At 40.3% G+C, this 22,217-nt stretch overlaps 1 protein-coding gene across 4 annotated transcripts in view; it reads right to left on the bottom strand.

Moving 5' to 3' along the window:
* Window positions 1-22,217, bottom strand: part of FBXO31 (F-box protein 31) — a 1,097,250-nt gene that overhangs the window by 51,725 nt on the left and 1,023,308 nt on the right. For 2 of the 4 annotated variants that reach the window (XM_044081741.1, XM_044081743.1), the window contains one exon: window positions 20,055-20,254. In XM_044081741.1, coding sequence (XP_043937676.1) covers window positions 20,055-20,254 — 200 coding nt within the window. Of the gene's footprint in view, window positions 1-18,373; window positions 20,255-22,217 lie in introns of those variants that run through there. The other 2 variants (XM_044081742.1, XM_044081744.1) reach the window with 1 other exon arrangement.

The following is a 22,217-nucleotide window of genomic DNA, read 5'->3' as shown; positions in this document are numbered from 1 at the left end:
TTCCCAGGGATATGCGTTGCTACCAGAAACCGATGAGAGGAGATCGCCCATTGCCATAGTCTGAGCGCTTCTCGACACAAGGGGTAGGACTTGGTTCCGCCCTGTTTGTTGATATACCAAACTACAGGCATGTTGTCTGTGTGGACTGCAATTGTCCCTACGGAAGAAAGTCGTTGAGGGCTTGCAACGTTAAAAGCACTGCTCTCATCTCCAGGACATTTATGTGCAGATGGTACTCGAACGGCTGCCACGTCCCATGAACCATCCTGCCCTGATAATGACCCCCCCACCCGATCAGGGAGGCATCCGTGGTGACAGTGGCTATCGGGGATGGGGGTACAAAGTACCTGCCTTGGTGAACCTGAGGAGATGTGATCCACCAAGCAAGATGATCTTTGCAAGTCTGTGTCACCAGAATCTGGTGACGCATAGGAAGTTGTTGGTATGACCACTGTGTGAACAGCATCCACTGAAGAAGGCGCATGTAGAATCGAGCCAGGGAAGAAGAGTAATGGCCGCAGCCATGAGGCCTAATACCTTTAGAACCATTCTGGCCTGTACTTTCTTGTTGGCCAGAATGATCCTGACATGACTCTGAATGTCTGAAACTCTTTGACCTGTAAGGGTAGCTGACATCGAACAGTGTTTAAGTTTGCCTATGAAGGTAATAGACTGGCAGGGCGATAAGGATGACTTTTCAAGTTGATCGAGATACCCAAATGAGAACAAAGATTTATTGTGTAATCCCTGGCTTGTATAAGCTGATGCCTGGTGGTGGCTGACAGGAGCCAGTCGTCGAGATACGGAAACACCTGGAATCCTTGGCGTCTCAGGTGAGCCGTGCCCACTGCCATGCATTTGGTGAACACTCTGCGGGCTGTAGTGAGACCACAGGGCAGGGCTCTGTACTGGAAATGACTGGACCCCAGCCGAAGCGGAGAAATCTCCTGGAGCGTCTGTGAATTTTGATGTGATAGTACGCATCCTGAAGATCTATTGAGCACATCCAGTTGTCCTTCTGTAAGAAGGGCAGAATTGACTGAAGAGTGACCATTCGGAATCTTGTCTTCCTCACAGACTTGTTGAGTCTGCTGAGATCCAATATTGGTCTCCAGTCTCCTGTCTTTTTGGGGACCAAAAAGAACCTTGAGTAGATTCCGGGCTCTGAATGGTCTGTTGTAACTGGCTGAATGGCTCTTTTTTGCAGTAGTTTTGAGACTTCTAACTCTGCAATTTCCCTTAGACCGGGTGGTACATCTGGAAGGGAATTTGAGGGGAAAGGACTTTCCTCGAAAGGAATTATGTAACCCTTGGATATGATCGACTGTACCCATGTATCTTGAGTGAGGGAATGCCAGGCTTCTGGGTACAGTGATAACCTTCCCCCGACTGCCTCCAAGGAGGGACAGCTGGGCAACATCTCAGGGATGCTGAAAGGGCTTGTCAGAGAGAGGCTCTCTGTTTCCCTGGTTTTGGACCCCTCTGCCTCTAGAGCGGCGTCTGTTGTTGTTACCCCCTCTGCCTCTAGGGGTAAACTGACCACGTGAATCCGGCGTGACTCCTTGGGATTTTGGAACCACATTTTCCACCTTTCTGTCCTTTGGGGTAAGGTCTAGAAGGGGTGGAAAACGGACTCCTACAGCAGAAAGAGTCTTGCCGTCCTGCTCGCACCTGGTCAAAGTTTCCTTCACCTGAGGGCCAAACAAAGCTGACCCATCAAAGGGAGAATTTGTGAAGGACGCCTTGAAGGGATCTGCAAAGTCACATAGCCGCATCCAGGCTTGGCGTCTAAGAGCCACACCTGTACCTGCGGCTCTACTCGCTCCATCAGCAGCATATGATATTAACCGCATGGAGGAGTTCGCGAATGGAATTAAGGGTTCCTAGCTGCGAAGCAATTTTTCTTGAGCTCCTGCAGCTGTAGGATCCTGTACTACTTCACCCAGCTCCTTAAGGATATCCCTCTGGAGTCTGGTGAAGTGACATAGGTAATTCAGCGAGCATAGCAAAGGTCGCTGAGGAAAACATCCGCTTACATACCTATCCATGGTCCTAGAGTCCTTATTAGGAGGATGGACCAGTGCGGAAGGATCTGCAAGTTCCTTCTTGGTGGCAGCAGCCACCACCATGGCATCAGCGGGGACACCCTTAGTGAGGAATTGCTTGTCACACGGGGCAGTGATAAATTTTGAAGGCCTCCTAGGGACTGGCTCTACAGAGTCAGGAGCTGCCCACGCCTTTCAGGCAATAACCTGCATAAGGGGGTCGAAAGGCGGAGACACCCAGGAGGTGGAGGGCCGAGATCCAAACGCCTCTAGGTATACTGACTCATCCTCAGAGGGATTGTTGGTGGGCCAGTTTCCCGTCTGTTTAAGGAGTTCTAGGATGTCTGGGAAGGAGACATCCTCAGAGGGGGATCTAGGGGATCCCTCTGACTCATCAAAGTCAGTATCTGAAGTGACAGACTCGGGGGAGTCTACATGTTTCCTCTTACAAGTCCTCTTCCTAGGAGGATCTCCCGAAACATCAGGAGAGTCCTCGGAAGAGGGGGAAATTCCCAATGGGGAAACCTGAGGCGGAGGATCTCTGGGTCCTGTAGCAAGAGAAGTGGCAGAGATGTCAACAGGCACTATAGAGGGAGGAGCTACGGGAACAGACTGCTGACTGATACCAGTGGCCAGCACACTCTTCATCACCTCGAATGCTCCCCTCCCAGGCAGGTCCGAGAGAACCCATTCCGAAGAACTAGGAACTCCAGGGACCACCGAAAGTGAAGTCTCCGAGGCACATGTCGGCGCCGAGCTCACCAAGGCCGAGGCTCCATGGGAAGAGCGGGTTCGGACAAGGGTCCGATGCCACTCACCCTCGGAGGAGACCATGGAAGCCCGACCACGAATCCCTCTAAGGAAGGTCTCAAGAGGAGATAAGAGTAGAGGCTGAAGGAACAGAAGGGGGTATCTGTCCTCCAGCCGTAGCAGTAACCATCCCCGAAGACTCCAACTCCAAGCTCTGGGGTAGAGTTGAAGGAGGAACTGTAATGGGGTGTGGACCAACAGTCGTCTGTTGAGACGGACTATGTAACATTTGGGCCAGTGCCTGTGACTTAAGTAATCTGCTGACCACTCTCTCTAAGTCATGGTCTGAAAGTCTGGATGACCTTGAAGATCGGCTCCGATGGCTCCGTTCGAAAGGAGAGGTGAAGCCGAGCCGAAAGTATCGGCTCCAAGGAAGGAGACCTCGACCTCTTCCTGGAATGAGCCATCGGAACCGATGAAACTATAGACCCTGTCGGAGCCGACAACTTATCGGAGCCGACATGAAGCCTCGATGCATCGGCTCCAGCCGGAGCCGATACAGCCACAAAAGTAACGGTGTCGGAGCCGATCGGAGCCGACACCGATGCCTGTGCCACATGGTGGTCGGAACCGATCGGAGCCGACACCGAAGTGGTCGATGCAGAATCGGCACCGATAGCCATCGGTGCCGAAGGCTTAGTTAAGCCAGAATCGGCTCCAGCCGGAGCCGATCTCGACTCAGAACGAGTCGGAGCCGAGGCCGCAGGCTTAGACACAGAAGCCTGGGCCTTGGAAGATTTGGCAGATTTAGATGGAGCCGACTTAGCCGGAGAGCCCTCCGGCTTAAGAAGGCCCCTAAGTATCAGTTTGTTTCTTCTTTCCTGCAGGACTCTCTGGCTGAAGGAATGACATATAGCACAGGAGTCCTGCAGGTGAAGAGGCCCCAGGCAATACAGGCAAGAAGTGTGACCGTCTGTCAGAGACATCTTCTGACAGCATGAGTCACACTTCTTAAAGCCTGAGACCCTCTCCTTTGACATGGTGTTTCACAACACACACACACACCAGTCAAAGAATTAAATTAAATAAAATACCAAAAAGGTATTACTAGAAAAACACACACACACACCCTAACAGGGGGGGGATGGGATGGGTAAAGTTTGACTAAAAAAAAAAAATTAGTAGAGACAGGGAATTTTCTGTCAGAAAATCTTTATAATTAACTTAAAACTAAAAATTAAAGTTTTTTTAGCAAAAAGGGGCTAAAATATCAAAGTAGTGAATCACTTACCAGGAGCTGGTAAAAGGAGGACCTCATAAGCGAAGCGGCAAACGAGATCTGGGTACTTACCGCCTTGCATCATGGGATATGGGGCTGCCTCGAGCTGGTAAAAGTGACTCTCGAGCTTAGCAAGTGCCGAGTCGGAGCCGAGGGATCGGCTCCGAACCCATCAAGCAAGAATGAAGGCGAGATTGACAACTTAACATGGAGAGTTTTCCTCCTAGGGGCACAAGAGGAAGGAGTGGAGATGTAAAGTCAATGTGAGTTCTTACCATAAGGGGGTGGCTTAGCACTCCCTGTTTTTGAAGAGGAGGAACTCCATTGCTTAGATCTCTGCATTCCCTGGGACTGCTGTCTGGGGGGGGGGGGTATGCTTCTCCTGGGACTGGGCTGAGCTGGCCTGGAGGGGGCCGGATAGGACCAGTGCTTGGAGGGGCAATGCCTACTGAACCTCGGTGGCTGGACCTGTAAAAAGTCTAACTGTCTGCATAGATTTAGCTTTTTCTTTAATCTTTTTTAAGACCTCTTCTGCCTTGGTGCCAAACAAATTGTCTTTGTTCAATGGTGCGTCCAATAATTTTGATTTGACATGGTCTGGCAAGGTTATGGTTAAGGTTTTAGGCTCTTATTATTTAAGCTGTACACCAAACAATGGTATTTTGTCTGATGAAGGTTGAGCAAGTGGCTTGACCGAAAGCGCTTACTTTTTATTGACATTAAAGCCCGTGTGTTTGTCTTCCGACTTGCCTCCTTGTCCTTCTTCTATTTTAAAGGTCTGTTCCTAAAGCCAAGCATGCCTTCTAAGGACAGAACCAGTGACTGCTGCCCTGCAAGATGCTTCTAGGGCATCAAAGCCACATTGCAAGGTGTACTTAGTAACTTTGTATGCATAATGCAAAAGCTCTTGTAATTCTTTATTTTCTGCACAAGCAGGAAAGGAAGATATTTTTTGTTTGAAGAGTTCCTTGGTATTATGCTATTTCAGCATGTGGGAATGACAATTTAGTGCTCTAATAGCAAGAGCTGCAGAGGTGTATACTTTTTTATCCCATCTGTCTAAAGCTCAGGAATCCCTATCTGAGGGGGTGGTATTCTTAACTGAGGTTGCTGTAATTCCTTTAGGTCCTTGAGAGATGACCTCTGGGTCAGCAGTAGGATTTTTGAAAAGGAATTTGTGATAGTCAGGGACTCTGTAGTACCAGTCAGGTTTCCTGGGAGCAGGAGGAAGGGTGTCAGGAGTCAAACTGGATTCCATAAAAAAATCATCCACAACATCCAGGACAGGAGGAATGGCTAAAGGTCTGTGCTGTGGTAAATCTAAGAATTCTCTGAGTCTCTTTTTTGACTGAGGATAGTCCTAACATTCCCACTGGAAATGATCCCTTAAAGTATGTAGGGTTTTACCAAATGAAAAATCCTCGGGTGGAGAGGCAGAAGGAATGGATTCTTCTGCATCAGAATCCTCATAAGCAGAGAGGGGTTGCATGTCTTCATATTCAGAAGCATCAGAGTCATCGGACTCCTGTTCAGACAAAACTACTGGGGACAAGTCTCTTTTTCTTTTGGAAGGGGTAGCCTGGCTTCCCCTAATAAGCATAATAAGGTATTCCGCTATTTTAAGCATTTGAGACTGAGGCATGGAAGCAGGTGTCTGAGCTTGGATCGTCAGTTTTTTGGACATAGAAACTCGGTAGTTTTAGAAAGAACTGAAGACGCGAAAGAAGTCGTCGGTTTGTGTTGAGTATTGGTAGTGCGAAGAGCTTCCTTGGAAGCCGGTGCCTGCTCAGCGGCTCCAGACCCATCCAAGGTAGAGACATCCACAGACATCCACAGGATCCTTAGTTGAATAAGAGACTCGCAACATACTGGACTCAGAAAGGGTCTCGGTAGCGGCCTGCGAATCCACAGAAGCGGGCATCAGGGGCTGCAAAAGTGCCTCACTGAGGATCGGAGAACAGATGACTAGCTTAACGGACGCGTCATTGTCAGTTTTGGCCCTGTGCTGTCTGTCTCTGTCCTTATCCTTACGTTTTTTCAGAAGACCAGTAGTTGGATGGCTTACAGAAGCCATATTGGAATTCGAGAACTGAGAGCGAAAATATCTAGCTACAATAAGGGGCCTGATGATGTATAGTTCTGGCACTGAACAAAGCACAAAAGTGACAGAGAGGGACATCGTGGCCTGGGCCTAAACAGGTGATGCAGTAAGAATGGAAGTCTTGGTGTGGTATTTGCTTTCCACAGGCAAGACAATTGTTAACTTTTTCTGACATCAGTTAGAGCAAGAAAAAAGGATCCCCAACGGGGTACTTAGCTTTAGAAGACTTCAACTTCAATTTAGAAACGAAAACTCAGGTAGCGGCCGACCAGCCCTCGTGTGAACAGCTTCTGCTTCGGGCTCCTCTGCATGAAAGACTGATGTAATGCAGAAATAGTAAGCCTCTGGTATTCGGGCCAACTAAGGGCTACCCCTGGCAGGATAACCCAAGTGTGATGACTGCAACTGTGAAACATGAAGAACATCACTTTGTGCTCTAAACAGTTACAAAGTTTCATTTTACAAAAACACATATTCCCTATCCAACTAATCACAATCTACAATAAGTCACCGCACTGACCCCCATTCATTAAAATCCCATTGATAAAAACTTGGCAATTCACTTACTTATACAAATTGTGTGCTTTAAGAAAGGGTTTTAAAAGAGCCTTCACATTCCGCCCTGCAGTCTTATCAGCCTGCAATCTAATTATCCAGCAAGTCTCTTGCTGTTCTGTTTTATTTCTAATGTCGCTAAGGCATAAGTCCTTCTCTATACATTCAATAACCATAAATTTTAAACGATGAGTTTAATCATTATCAGAGACATGCTTGGCAAGTGCATTACTGACATCTTGACTCTGAATGGCTGCCACATACTCCATAAAGCATTCTCTCAATGTCCTGTTCGTTATCCCAGTATAGAAAGATGAACATAGCACAATATGCCAAATAAACTAGATCTTTAGTAAAACAATTGGCTTCAAACCTAAAATAAAAATATCTACATAAAACAGGGTGTTTGAAATGATCAGCCCTGTCAATATAAACACAGAATTTACACTTAATGAATGGAAGTCACTGTGGTGGCATCACTTATGTTATTATAAACTCTGACTGGTTGGATGTGGAACATGTGATTTTTAAACTGAGACTTTGTAACCATTTAGAGCACAAAGTGCTTTTATGAATGCATGGTCTGAAGAAGCGCCATTACTGTCGAGAAAACTCTAACCAATTCAAGTCTTATAACCCACTTGCTGTGTTCGGTCTGTGTTGTTTTTTCTGCATACTTAACAAACTGCAAACCCAATAATTCAAAATAAAAGACAACTTCTAATATGCTTTCACCCATAGTCTAACTCCAGCACATATATGGGGGTATATATTGCACAACCTACATCCCCCATTAACTATTTCTTAAATCTACTCAATACATCCAAGTTAATTTAAGAAGTAAACTTTAAAGGGACAAATGTAAAAGGAAATGTTGTAATTCAGAACATAGTATATGCTGTACTATTTTAATGGGAACTCCCACAACCCCACTACTAATATATTCTAATGCTGAAGTCAAGCAGAATAAGAGAAAGAGGAATATTTGTTTTTTTACAGTAAATCTTAAGCAGTCATTTTCACTGAGGATGTATAATTTCTAAAATAATACAGTGAAAAGAGGTATGAGGGTACATATCTTCCACTTTAATAGCCTACTCCCTGCCAAAACTATTTGTTTTAATACACAAGTTCCCAGTTATACAGAATTAATCTTCTGAGATGGTAATGATACAATTTAATGTTGATACTGTATTATGCTCAGCAATACAGTACAACTAAAATGGTCTGAATTACTCATTCATACAGCAACAGCAGGGTACTGGAAATGCATATTATAAGCTAAGGGTAGGAGGTTGGCGTAATCGTTCCTTACAGACACAAGGTACAGGGTATGATTCTCACATGGGGTAATTGGATACTCATAAAAAGGCCCACAAGGGCAGTTAGCCTAATATTAGGGTGGGAGGTTGGCATAATGGTTAAGGTGTTTACCTTACAGACACAAGGTGCAGAGTTTGATTCTCAAATGGGGTAATTGCCTAGGCTTAAAATGGCCCACAGGGGCAGTTAGCCTAGTACTAACCTATGAACCTATGAGGTAAGAATCTACCGCATTAGCAAGGAATTTTCTGTCCACCTACTTTTTCAGGCTATTTAAGCCTATATGTATTGATTGTTTCAATATTCTGAACTTTTCAGGATTTTCATTTTGGAATTCTGTTTATCAACATTATTAGATTCAGGATAACAAATCATATCTATACCCAGTAACAGTAACTACAGCAACAGGTATCAATAATAAATGCATATAATGTGATTGGTGGATGCCGGCTAACTGTAGTTTCTGGTTGCTTGACAGTTACTATTAAAAACAGGTCTGACTAATAATGTACCCTATACTATTTGGCTGGTTTGACTTGGTCTCAGGTCAGGGAGAGAGGGAATTTATTCTTAGCTTCCTTTTTAAAACTCAAACTCTAAAAACATAAGGTATGTTTCTGTGGGGGAAAAACAGAAAGGGCAACACATGAAAATTGTACTGTATTTCTTCATTTTTTTTTTGCCGGTTGCTTAACAGTGCCAGTTACCTGAGTTCTGGTTAACTGAGAGTTTACTATATTAACAAACCTAAGAATATACTAAGGCAGGCAACAGACAGCAAGTGCAAAAGTGTTTTGCTTCGTTTGGAGCTTGTTTTGTGCAAATCAAAAGATATTTGCTCTCTGAACAGACATAGAAATGATACTTTTCATAATTAATTTCAGGTATGGTTTGTTTGTATTAAATTTGTGGTTCTTGCTTTGGATACTGAAGCCTTTATATTATTTTGACAAATGTTCCACTGGCACATGTAATGTATTCAGCAGTCACGATTTTCCCTTTGTGCTGCAGGTAACAAACTGGAAATGACAGAATACAGGAACTTTTAAGAGATAAAAAGCATATTGTCTTCTTTATCTTACAAGCAGGTTGACAAGAAAGGTAGAAAAGGAATTGAGTGTTGAAATTCAAGTCCATTCTATTCTGGTTCTGTGCAACTGATAATCTTCTATTAGAAGTAATAAAATGGATCATCCCTTCATTACCTCCATACTATATGCCACTTACAAGATTTTCCATTAAAAAATGCTAAACCTGCTCAGTGATTAGCCTTTTTCAAAAATTTCATTCACTTTTAGAGAATATATGTTCTGTAACAAGCAACCACTAGCAGTCAATTAGCTTCCTTTTATTGCACACATGTAGTTACCAGTAGCCTGAGAAAACCAGCAAAAAGTCACATCCTTGGAGAAATGTTTTCTGCTACAGTTGAGCAGTGTTTGCACAACTCATCTAGTAACATTACAATACTATATATGCTATAACCTCTTCAATTTTTTCAAAATGGAGAAAAAAGACGGGAGACTATTTTATTACTACAGGCAAACAGATGTCCCACTTTCCTGCAATCTCAGCTTCAGCAATCCTTCTCTGATCTTTGTTAATAGTCTAAGAAAATAAACTTTAAATTAACCACAAAAAATGCTTTCTTTACAAATCCCTCAACTTCCTGTCTTTCCCATCTCCAACAATAACCTTATTATTCTTTTTGTAAGCAAGTACAAATACTTAGACCCAACCCTCAACTCTGAGTTAAGCTGTACAACCAACCCACACTTATAACATCATTAATAAAGCCCTGTCACAACTAAAAATCTGCTATAGGATATCACATCCTCTTATCTCCTACTATTTGCAAAGCACTGTCCAAGAATGTCCTTTTCATTAAAGTACTGCCTTCCTGTATGTTCTTTACACTCTGATTGCAACACACAAAGACTATAAGTCACTGAGAGTAAAACTGCCAGTTACCCTAATTGCTGACAACCACAAACAGACTGCAACCCTCTAAATATGTGCAACTTACTATATAAAATTCTACACGACTGCTACTCTGAAAAGAAAATTCCCAGTCTGGGAACAGTCCTACTTCCTACAGAATTCCCAGAAGAATTAGTTTCACTCAGATGTCCTCCATTTAAAACAGTCATTGGTTACGGAACCTTCTCACAAACAGGCCAAGTTCTCTAGAACAAACCACCAGCTGAAACAAAACAGCGAGATACTCTTACTAAGTTTGAGAAGTCCCTCTCTGAACACCTCTTCAATGAAGTTGCTTATAAATTCTTCAGAGATAATGGATACAATTTTTTAAAAGGCTTACCATTCTAAAAATACTTACAGTCTCTTACTGTTTTCTTTTGTCATCTAACTTTTTCTTACTGCTGTATTCTCTTTTTAATCTCTAGGTCTGTCTCTGTAGATCTTTATTTTTTTTCTCACTTCCACTTGAGTTTTTTCATGGAAATGCAATTTTAATTTTAAGCCTTTAAGAAGTGATTTCATGTAGCCGAACTGTATATAACCCATATAAACCTGCTAATTTACAGGTTCATTTGCAAGTACCAGACAATTGCTTTGTTCTCCATTACAAGCCTAGATAAAAATCCTGTTCAAAAGTTTCTTCTAGCCTTAAACAGAGCAAGACAACATAGCCCAAAGGAGAATTTGAGGGTCTATATTATGCCATTTAAAAACATGTTAACATCGAACACCACATCGTCAGGTATTCAGCAAAATTCACTTCCACGATTCACTGAATACTTAAAGGGCAAAGACATAGTTGGCCAACTACACAATTTTGCCCTTTTCTCCACTATACTGCGATCTCAGAGTTGGTATATTTAGTTGGGGGTGTAGGAGGTGCAGCCCCCACATGCGTGGGTTTGGTTTAGGTAGATTTAGTTCTATTGGGTTGCAGGGCAAGTATTTGTTTGTCCTTTAAGTATTCAGCGAATCGCGGAAGTGAATTTTCCTGAATATTTGATGATGTGGTGTTCGATATTAACATGTTTCGATGGTGTAATATAGACCTGAATTTGAGGCTGCCCATCCAATTACCAGCTACACCTTGAAGGTGGGAAAAGTGCTTCTCTGTTTGACACGTAGTAGAAATTTGTTTCAGAGCTGAGGGATATACTGGGATAAGAATATAACACATCAACATGTATTATTTATCTAGTGATGAAGGTTTAGTTTCTTTAACTGGGTACTGGAAGTACCATTACTTCTGTGAAGGAATAGAAGGTCAAATAGTGTTGGATATTCCATGGCTTGACTAGACAGAACTCTCCACAGAGGAGTCTGTAAGAGATTGATTACAGAGAAAGGGCTGCTAATCTCACCTGATAACCAAGATTTTTAAGGCCACTGATCTTTTTTAGTTATGAATCTTTGAGGTTTCTCAAATTGTGTGATGTTTAGAAATACAGTCCAAAAGATGGATTATATTCAATAATGGATCTGATAAAATACCGAGTAATGGGGAGTTAAGAGTTCTTTGGATCTAGTAGAGATTCCTTTGGAAATGAGATGACCAGATAAATGACTTTCTGAACTACTGTGGAGACATGACAGTCAAATGATACGGAATTTTCAACATGAGTACCTACATCTCAAAAAATGAAGAGTACCTACATCTCTTACAACAGTGTCTGACTGCAGAGACACACCCCATATATGGTAAGTGAAATAGTTTTATTTACCCAAATGAATCATGCTACACATTTTGTACATTTAATTTGGACCATTATTCTTGTTCCAATTGTTAAAGTGGTCTACCCATGTTGGAACAACTGTGAGTCAGTTTAAGATTGAATAAAACCCAATTCACACTCTGCAAATTTAGTTAACCACAGGCCAGGAGTGCTAAACAGAAGAGGGCCAAAACTGAGCCCTATGGTACACGCTGGTAAAGTTTTTACTTTCAGAAGTGGCACCTGCAACTCTAACCTCCTGGGTTCTGTCACACAACCAATTAGCTATCCATCAGATAATGTAAGAATTTGTATCCAGACTTAGAAGTCTTATCAATAATACCTCCTTGGGGAATAGTGTCAAAGGCCTTGGCCAGGTCTACATATGCTACATACATGTACTCTATTAACCTCTATTCACTGCTTCAGTTACATTTTCAATGTAATTAATGGGGTTAAAGAAGTAGGACATTCCTTTGACAAAGCTGAATTGAAAATCTCTTAACCGTGGACTTTCACCGATGTTCAGATTAGTATGGTTTGAGATAATGTCCTCCATAGCTTTATATACAAAACTAGTGAGACTAACAAGATCTATAGTTAGCATGGTCTGTGGCTGGGCCATCCTTGTGTAATGGTACTGCAATGGCTGTATTTTGGGCTTCAGGAATGTAACCAGTGTAGATGCTTAGACTAATGAGATTTAGTAGGGGTTTAGAAAGGCTGTACTTGGTGCTGATAATCAGGCAACCTGGAATGTTATCATGGACCAATGCAGAAGCACTTTTTTTGAGAGGAGAGGACTGAGAGAACTTGTTCCCTCGTGATTAAATGGGGCAGCTGTATAACATTCTACCTTATAAAAACTGTATAACTGTATGTGAATTTTCTACAATTTTGCAACAATGTAAACGTAACACTCTATAACATCTGAAGTGTGCAACTTACATTTATTTGCACTGTTTACTGCCTCCGAGCCTGGGATGCTGCTGAAAAGAGTATCTGGACCAGTCCACATATCTGGTTACCAAACAGTAAATAAATAAATGAAGTGAGGAGAAACTTTGGATAAGATTATAAAGCGACTAAATCAACAAAAGCAAGCAATCTGTTCAGAGGCAAAGAATGACATGACCTCAAACTGTAATTCCCCTGAAGACCTATAGTTACTCTGCATACGTCTGTATTTTGAGCAACATTTTCAACATCAGATGCTGTTATCAAAAGTCACAAGTAGCACTGGGCATAACAGGCTTGCAAGAGGCCAGAAGCTTAAATGTTCGCAACTGAAGTGAGGTCAAACGTATTCCCTTTATGTCACTTACTACATACAGCAAAAGAAGTCAAGTTTAACAGAACAGCTATGTACTGCCTCAAGCAAATTGTTACTGAACTTTTAACAACAAAAAAAAAAGACAACAAAGTTGGCCTCTCATATGAACAAGCACCATAAGTTATTTGACTGTGCCCCCACCCCCCAAACAAATAATGAAAGACTTGCTGCTCACAATACTGGTAAAAGTCAACAAATTACATGCTCTGGCAAATAAACAGGTGAATAGAATGGAAAAAAAACTCTGATGCTGCCTCTGAAAAAGTCACCTGAATGCACAGTAACTCAATGTGGAACCATGTTTTTTGAACATATACATTTCCATTAAATACAGTTTTATTGATATGGGAATGCCCAGATTCCAGTTTAGTGAATCTATATGGGTATTCTGTTTGTACTGGCTCCCTAGTGAAATGTCGGCACCCGAAATGCTGAGTGGTGACATGCCAAAAAAAAGACTGAAAATGCAGGAGTAGAGCAAAACTCGAACATTGCTCTTCTCCTTTAAACTTCATTTTTGTAGGGAAGGCAACCCTCCCCCTTCAACTCACCCACACCTTCCATACCTGCATATACTACCTCCAAGATCAATATACCTTGGAGAAAATGGAATATTCAGAGATATGTCCCTGTTGGACTTTACATGTTCATTTTTTGGCCATTTAGTCTCCTAATTACAGAACACAATATAGTGGGTTCCGACATTTCAAATGATTGCAATTTGGGGCTTCTGTTTTTATTTAATTTGTATATTTACTAACTAGGTAAGTGGACTGGTCCAGAGAACCATTTTAGCAGCAACCCAGGGAAAATGTGGCCTATTTTTATGCAAGTGTTATGTAGTTTTCTAGTTACCTTTTAATTTTATTTATGTTGCTCAGTTGAAATCTTTGAAATCTTTGCTTAGATGTGTTCAATTTTTAAGTTAGTTTTTAGTTAGTTATTTCTGGATAACTAAGTGCCACAAACGTGGTTCAGGAACAGTTTCTTTTTCTTGCAAGGTACTTGGCCTTACTCCATGGTTGTTACAACAATGGAGTCAGAAACTAGAAGACTGGGGGTGGGGTTGAAGAAGGTTTGCCTCTTGTACAAACACTTTTTTTTCTTTTTGTGTCTTTTTTCCTAGCAAAAGTGTCTTTCAATATTATTTTTCAGTGGTAAAGATATCAGCTAAAATGACTTAAATGAAATATGAATGCACTCAGTTTCTCAACATGTTTTCCATGCAGGAATCACGTAAAAGTACTTCTTATTACTGGATTAAGACCTGACATTCAGGCTAACCTGCAGTTTCTGAGCATATGACCTGCAACCAAAGTTTTCTTCAATAAAATGTGACTGTATTTTGCTAATGGCTTGAAAATTAAGTTTAGTACTGCAACAAAATCTTGCTCTGTTCCAAGTAATATTTTTCAGAAAACTCTTTTCAATATACTTTTTTTTCATATTTAATGATGCCATAATTCCTTTATCTCTTTTACAGTTGCAACTCTTAAGTACATTAAAATCATTAAATACAGACCCTGTCATTTAGAATCTGACATGGCTGCTTCCATACAAAATCTGACAGCTTTAAAATTCCTATAGCTAAAACAATAATGGAGCTATATTTAAACAATATTTGAGATAAGAAGGCCTTAACAAGACTCTTTTTAAATTTCTATAAAGCCAAGCCAGCAATGGGATCGAATATAACCCTGATGCTGAACAGCCACCCACTGCAGGTGAACCAAATGGCTAACAAAGGCTCACCCATCCTGACAGGAGGAAAGCAACCTCACCTAATGAACTGCTGACACTCAGCTACGATAAAAATGTAAGAGTAGGAAGCTTTACATACCACGACTTGAGCCATGAGCATCCAGCAAAGAGTGTGTTTGCATGACGTAGCCTGGTGTGATACATATATGGAAATGTATGTGCATCATTGGGTTGGATACTGTAGAATATGTATATGTCAGACTGCCATAAGGGTAGCAGGGAGTTAAGACTAACCAATACATTTGCTGGCTGTCTGGATGACATCTTTCTCACCAGCAATCAATCATCACCTATTTGGAATGGATGGGCTACTGTGGCAAAAGAGGATTGATGGTCAACAGTCACGGGAAAAACATTCAGGAAAAAAAAAAGAAACATAAAACTAACAACAAAGGATACTACAATCATTCAGGCTTTTGACAGAACTGCATATTTCTCTTATTAAACATATTTCCAGTTCTGGTTAATAATTTGCTCAAATGTGGAATTATTTCATCCTTTAAAAGTAGACAAATTCAGTATACTGGTGCACTACAAGAAAACACATATCCACACATACCTTAGAAATCTCTAGCATGAATACAGGGGATTTTAGAAAAAAGGCGCTGCATGGTAACACTGCAATTTTACATTACTGTTGTTATAACTAGTAATGAATGCATATGCTGCAGAAGATGACGCTCAGATTTAGACACACCTATAAAGGAAATGTACTGTACAGTTCCACATCAGCTGCTAAGACTCAATTCCAGAAAACCCCAGATGCTGAATACTGCAACACCACAAGCACAGGGTAACCAAACCTTGAAATAGAACTGTCAAATCTTCCTAGGACAGCAAATATCTAATAATGGAAAACTTCTGAAGATGGGCTTTCACAAACTCTGCTACAAGTTTCAAATGATTAAATACCACATAATATCACTCACAGACGTTTGACTTCATCTTACCTGGATAACACTGCTAGGCATAGACTGCCATCTGTTCTGCATGTTTCAAGAGGCAGTTGTTTTGCAACAGGATTGCCCATGTTTTTATTTAATGTATTTTATTTTTTGTTAACAGTTTGTTGCAGGTAAGTGTCTAGTCCATAGAACCTTACTTTCATTTACAACAGCGAGACCAATTATATTTACTTATTTATGCTTTGTTAACTGGATTAGTCCCACTAAGTTAGTAGCCTCTTTTCAAGGGAGACCTGGAGTGGTATTTATGCTATTATAATATATTTTATTACATTATGTTATATTATAATATAATATATTACAGTATATTAGTATTTACTTTTGTTAAGTTGATTAGTCTCACTACACACCGCAGATTTCCAGGTGAGACTTGAGGTGGCATTCATAATGAGCAGGGTAGGGAAAATTTGGCCAAGTCACAGATAATCTCCCAAGTTTTTTTGATAAGTTCAACAGATATTTTACATCCACCTGAGCTACCACCATCTCAGGCAGATGAATCCTCTATTTAATATTTCATACAAAGCATGACACCTAAACAGTGCAGCAATCCCTTAATGGTGCATTACAATATTACAATGTCAGTATCGGAAATGATTCCAAGTACTTTCTGTGGCAATAAAACCTACAGGCTTTTGATCTTTCCAGCACATACACGCCAAACACACACACACAGACAGTATGTAAAAAATAAATAACATCACAGACAGTTACTGGAATTCAGAATTGAACACCAGAACTGCAGCTAGAGGTCTTACCACTACATCACCATGCTGCCCTATATTTTAGTGGGGAAACAAATGTAAAGTGGAGAATTATTAGCATAAATGTAAAAGTTCACACAAATCACTATAACAGACAGCAGAAAGTGCTAAAATAGTATAACAGACAGCACGTAACCCCAGGGGACACCACTTTCTCTCTGGAGATGGAACAGAGGACAACATTCCAGGAACAGTCCTCTGGATTCTATTCTCTAACAAATCAATACAAAATCAAAGGAATGCTACCCCAACTAAAAGTAGTGCTTCCAGCAACCTATCAAAATAATGTAGATCATCTCATACCAAATGCTATCACCATATCTAAAGAGATCAAGATACAGACTGATGTGTAACCTTTTTTAAGAAGGTCATTGATCCCTTTAGCCACAACTCTATAGGAACAGCAATGTGTACTCTGGAGGACTAGATGTGAAAACAGAGGCAAAAGTCTAGAAGCCTTTCTAGAAACCTTAGACTACAACCTGACTTTCATCACACCCAGGATCCAACCAGTTTTCCAGTGAGACAGCTGGTTGGGGAATCAAAGGTACAAACAGAAGTCTTCCAGGAACAACACAAAGCAATAACTAGATAACATAACTAGATGATTACTACTGCTCTCAGGGGGAAAGGAGAGGTAGAACAGAAATGTTCCTGCAATTGTCTATGAGATTTAGCTCTTAAAGCACTTTTGAAGACAGAGTAAATCTTAATAAGAACTGGCAGATTAATCCTTGCATGTTGCTAGTTCTCCAGGCATGTCTAAAATATTATGGATCTCAAGAATATTTAGTTAATACTGCCTGCTGGGCATCTGCCATGGACTTAAAGCAGAAGTGCTTTGTGACACGTACCACAGTCAGCTGCCTTGTAGTAGTGGCAACCATATCATAGGTGGCTATGACAAGGTATTTAGTTAAAACACCATAGACTATGACGATTATCAATTAACGTTCTTAGGAATCAATACAACCCCCGTGGAAATGTAGCCTATACCTATAGCTTGAGGCTGGGTTGCTTCTGGATCAATGGAAAAAAATACATTGCTATTCTTAAGGTTTGAGGTTCACTTACAGCAGTGGTCAATCTTTTATGCTTCTGGTCAAAGGGGAATTATGCAAAGAAACCATAGCAAATCATATTGCCCATGAAATGGATGTGACACAGAAAGTTATTCCAATGGTTTCTGATAAAGTTCATTAGTATTCTGGTACATATTATAGGTCGAATCTGTGTCATACTACATTCTACAATGCTAGAAGGAGAAGAGATTCTGCACACAAAAAAAATCCATTAGAGTATGTCTTGTGAAAGTTTATTCTTCGATATGTGGCACTATGAAGTAGGAAAGATGTTCTATAATGTTAAAAAAGAACGCCTCAGGCATATTTAGCAATATGTGCACACTCAGAACAGTAAATGAGTCTGAGGCTGACAGTAGGGTACTGGAATTCTATAATGATTTTTATCTACATTGGGGACACACAGCCTGATTACTGACAGCTGCTGCTAAGAGTTTATGAAGTAGCACCATACAACAAAGGCAATGAAGGCCCATCCTATGGCATCAACTACTGGATAACATCTACATCACTAACAATGACTGGATACAGGGGATGGATTACACAACTCAGATCTTTACAGCCTTGGTAAAAAACTAGCTAAAACTAAATATTTACTGAGTGCTGAAGAGGTAAAGTTAAACTCCAGGGAGTTCAGTCTATCGTAAGATAGGAAAAAATTCCTTGACTGCTACTAGCATAAATCAGTAGAGACCAGGAAAAACTGAAAGCGATCCCCAATGACTTGAACAAAATGGTGTATTCCATGTAATTTCAAAGCTTATAATGGCAGAGCTGTAACCATTAGTTCAGAACTTAGTGGCTTTTCTGCACACTGAAGCCAGAGAAAACAAATCAGCATGGAAAGCCTGACAGACCCAAAAATTATTTATGGGGAAAAATGCAGTAACCGAAGTTAAGACAGTGTAATCCTTGAAGAAAATATTAAAGCATAAAAAAGTAATTTCTGATCATGGTTGCAAGAAACTGCCTTTATCACTGTGAAAATGTTACCTAAGACTTGCAGCTAGTTTCATGTATCTAAGTGTCTGAATCCAATACCCTCATTTGAAAAAGGGAATAGCTCTGTTGGTTGCTTTCTGCTCACTGAAGAACATGGTCAAGGCCTTTCTTACAGCACTAGTGGCTGACACACAGCATGATGGGAAAAATATGAACAGCCCACAGAACACAATGTCCATGGCTATTTTATTGAACAAGACATCCTGTGGCATCAGCAGCAAATGAAAGGTATTGACAAAGAAGCTGTCCTTGTTTCCTAAACAATAAAAGTAAAATACACTGCTTTAAACTCATTCAGAAGCAGTTAGACAGCCTTTAGTTAAACCAGACAAGACAGTAAATCTGTCTAGGGACTGAACAAGAAAACATTTTTGGAGTTCAAGTGTGAAAGGTAAAAAAAGGAAATAACTGATAAGAAAATGAGTAGTATTGTGTAATGTCAGTCTGATTACTTGGGAAGAATCTACTTGATCAATTGCTTCAGTATACACTTAACACTAGAATTACTTTGTTCCACAGCATTTCTCTGAACATGGATAACATCAGAATATGTTTCAATAGTTAACCAATTACTAATACGGCCTAGCATAAGGTAATATTTAGTAGTGTGAAGTTTGACGTACTGTCTTCCTCCATACCAGATGATGTACGCAATTGTAGGGACAGCTGGGCCAAAGAGTGGTGCCACAAGAGAAAGGCAGTGGAAAAAAAAATTGTTACTGAATTTTTATTTTAATGATGGATGCTACTCTCAAATTATGCAAAATGCTGCTTGTTATCGGAATTCTCTAAACAAGGATGTGAGTTCTCAAGAGGGCAAACAGAAGCATGGGGTAGTTACACACATGGGAGATGGGCAGAGGACTCAAACTATTCTAATTATGTATGTAACTCGCGGCCTCAGACAATTATTACTAAAAAGAAGTATGCTTCTCACTTATAAACTAGGACAAATCCTTTAAATAACCAGTCAAATGTTTCAAGTAACTCTTACTGCCACGTGTAACTCAACTGGTTCTTTAGTTAAGATTAAGTCCTACGCTTGCAGCTTTAGTTACAGCTTCCTTGAAACTGTATCCTTAAGTAGGCCATCATCTGAATAAAAACATTTAAAAGATAAAAATGTCCTTTAAGGTCACAGATTCCTCAGTATTAAACATCTGATAGCTATGCTCTGCCTGGCACAATCTTGCATTTCTTTAAAATTAATCAAATATTCTGTATAAGCAGTGTGCAATTCCTTTGCATGGCCATATTTTAAAAGTGCATGCTTTACTTTCCTATTACCAAGAGGTACTGAGGTCAGAATTAAAAAAAATTACAACAGTGTAATTATTTGCTTTGTCTCTGTTAGTTCATCCAGTATTTTCTAGTTATCATGTTGTCCATGACTGCATACTTTTGAGCATTTCATCAAAGGCCTCTTGAGAAGGAGCCTCTGCATTTTGCAGCGTGTCTTTGATCCTGCTGTACAGACTGAAGGACTTCAGTTCCAGCCAAATGAACCCAAAGCGATCATCATCAAACTGGATGAACACACCCGGAGTTCTTTCGGGGCTGGTGTAGCCATGTCCTGCTATCAATCCAGTTCCGTAAAAACTGAGGAAAGAAGGAAACGGGAAGAAATAAAAGAAGATCATCAGACAAAAATGGAACATGACTTTCTGTTATTACTGTTTTTCACTGCTATTATTTATACTTTTAAAACTATTCAATATACTACTAATAGACTTAAAGATTCCCTCCCACTCTAAGAATTTCTGATAACTATGAACACTTTAAAACCCAGCTCCATTCCCATCTCACCCAAAATTGGAAATGCAGTTGCACTCAACCCACCTAACCTGTTAATGACTCTACTGCAAGTTAATCTACTCCATACTGATTACCTAAAACAGCAGCCTCAGTCGGAATCTAACATAATTTAACAACTATTTCTTGAATGTATATATTGTAAATAGTTTACTATCTGTCTTCTCTCTCCCCCATCTGGGAAAGATTCCCTCTACTGCCAACACATAAATCTTGATGCTGTCTAAGAAATAACATTAACACTTCGTATCCTAAACTATAACGTGTCCACTCCACTTTTTCTATTTCTTAACTGCCTCTGTCTATACACTAATATCCTAAATCTATCTATTTAAATAAATCACTTTCCACCTTTATTCACCCCTTTTATGAAAAAACTGTATTTACAAATGTCAGTTTTATAACTATGTTCAAATGATTTACAATTATTTTATAACTTTGCACACATGATCTACTTCCTCTGTGGAAATAATCCTCTGTACAACTTGTCTCTAATCAAGTATGTATGTATGTAATGTATGTTCCTCTATTTTATGATTATACTTTACTAAGTTTTACTATGCAATATTACTTTTTGCTTATTTTTTACTGTGTATTATGGAGCTTTTCTCCCCGGGCCTCCACTGAAAACGGGCTCCTTGAGCCCAGTGGACCTCCCCGGTCATCAAACTGGAAATAAATAAATAAATAAAAATTAAGATCCACAGCACCTACTGAGTACCTGCATATTCTGTTGAAGTACATCCTGTAAACATTCAACAATTCTGCAGGTTAGAAAACCAGGGTACTCTGAGAAAATCTTCCAGGCTACTAAGTTTCATTGCTTATGATAGCTTAGTTTTTAAACTGCTTTACTATTTTTACTTTCCGGATTACATTTAGCATGATACCTGCATTTAACAGTATGGTACACTTAACTTGTAACAAAACAAGGTATTTATCAAAGTGAGATCATAAAACATGATTAGAAATGCACAGCTGGTGTATTTGCCTGACTGTCTGAATGCAGCAAAATGTGGAACTGGAATATACAGCTACTGTTGGGTAGTACTACATTTTGTTAACAAACGTTAATTATTTTGCAGGATTGGGTAATGCTCTAGCTCATTAGCAATCTAAGTATGTATCAGCATTTAGTGAAAAATAGCTGCAAGAAACTAGCTGTGGCACAAAATATGACAAAACATAAATATTAATTAGGAAACAATATGCAATAACATATTAAACTTAACAGAGAAAAGCCTTTAGTGGACCTTGGAAAATGGGAGTAGAGAGGAGTGTCTACAGTCTACATGTACTTTGACAACCTGTGGATGACAAAATGTCTCTGGTTACCCAAGCAGCCACCAAGTAAACCAGATTACAAGGAGATTACTGGATGCTGCTAAAGGGAACTGAATATGCTTGATATTTAAAAAAAATGTTGTAATACTGGTACGTCAGACCTGATATTCTTGGAATGAATTTTCAAACAGCAATGCCTTGTGAAGGTCTAGCTTCTGCAAAACATTAATTAATTTCTTTAAAAAAAGTATCCAAATACTTGCTACCTCAGCAGCAGTACCATAAGGCAGTTAACTCTCACTGTCTATAATTGTGGGCCGAGTTAGACAAAAAGTTTGGTTCAACTACTCAACTCAGCTAAGGAGACTATAAGATCATCATCATCCCATACAGAAACAATGGATGACAATAGAATATAGAAAGTAAATAGGCCCAAAATGTAAGAAGGTGGGTAAAAGATACACAC

This window comes from Protopterus annectens, chromosome 8.part1 (genome assembly GCF_019279795.1).
Source record: "Protopterus annectens isolate FY-2018-M chromosome 8.part1, PAN1.0, whole genome shotgun sequence".
NCBI classification, from domain to species: Eukaryota; Metazoa; Chordata; order Ceratodontiformes; family Protopteridae; genus Protopterus; species Protopterus annectens.
This window is presented reverse-complemented; position numbering and strand designations above follow the sequence as displayed.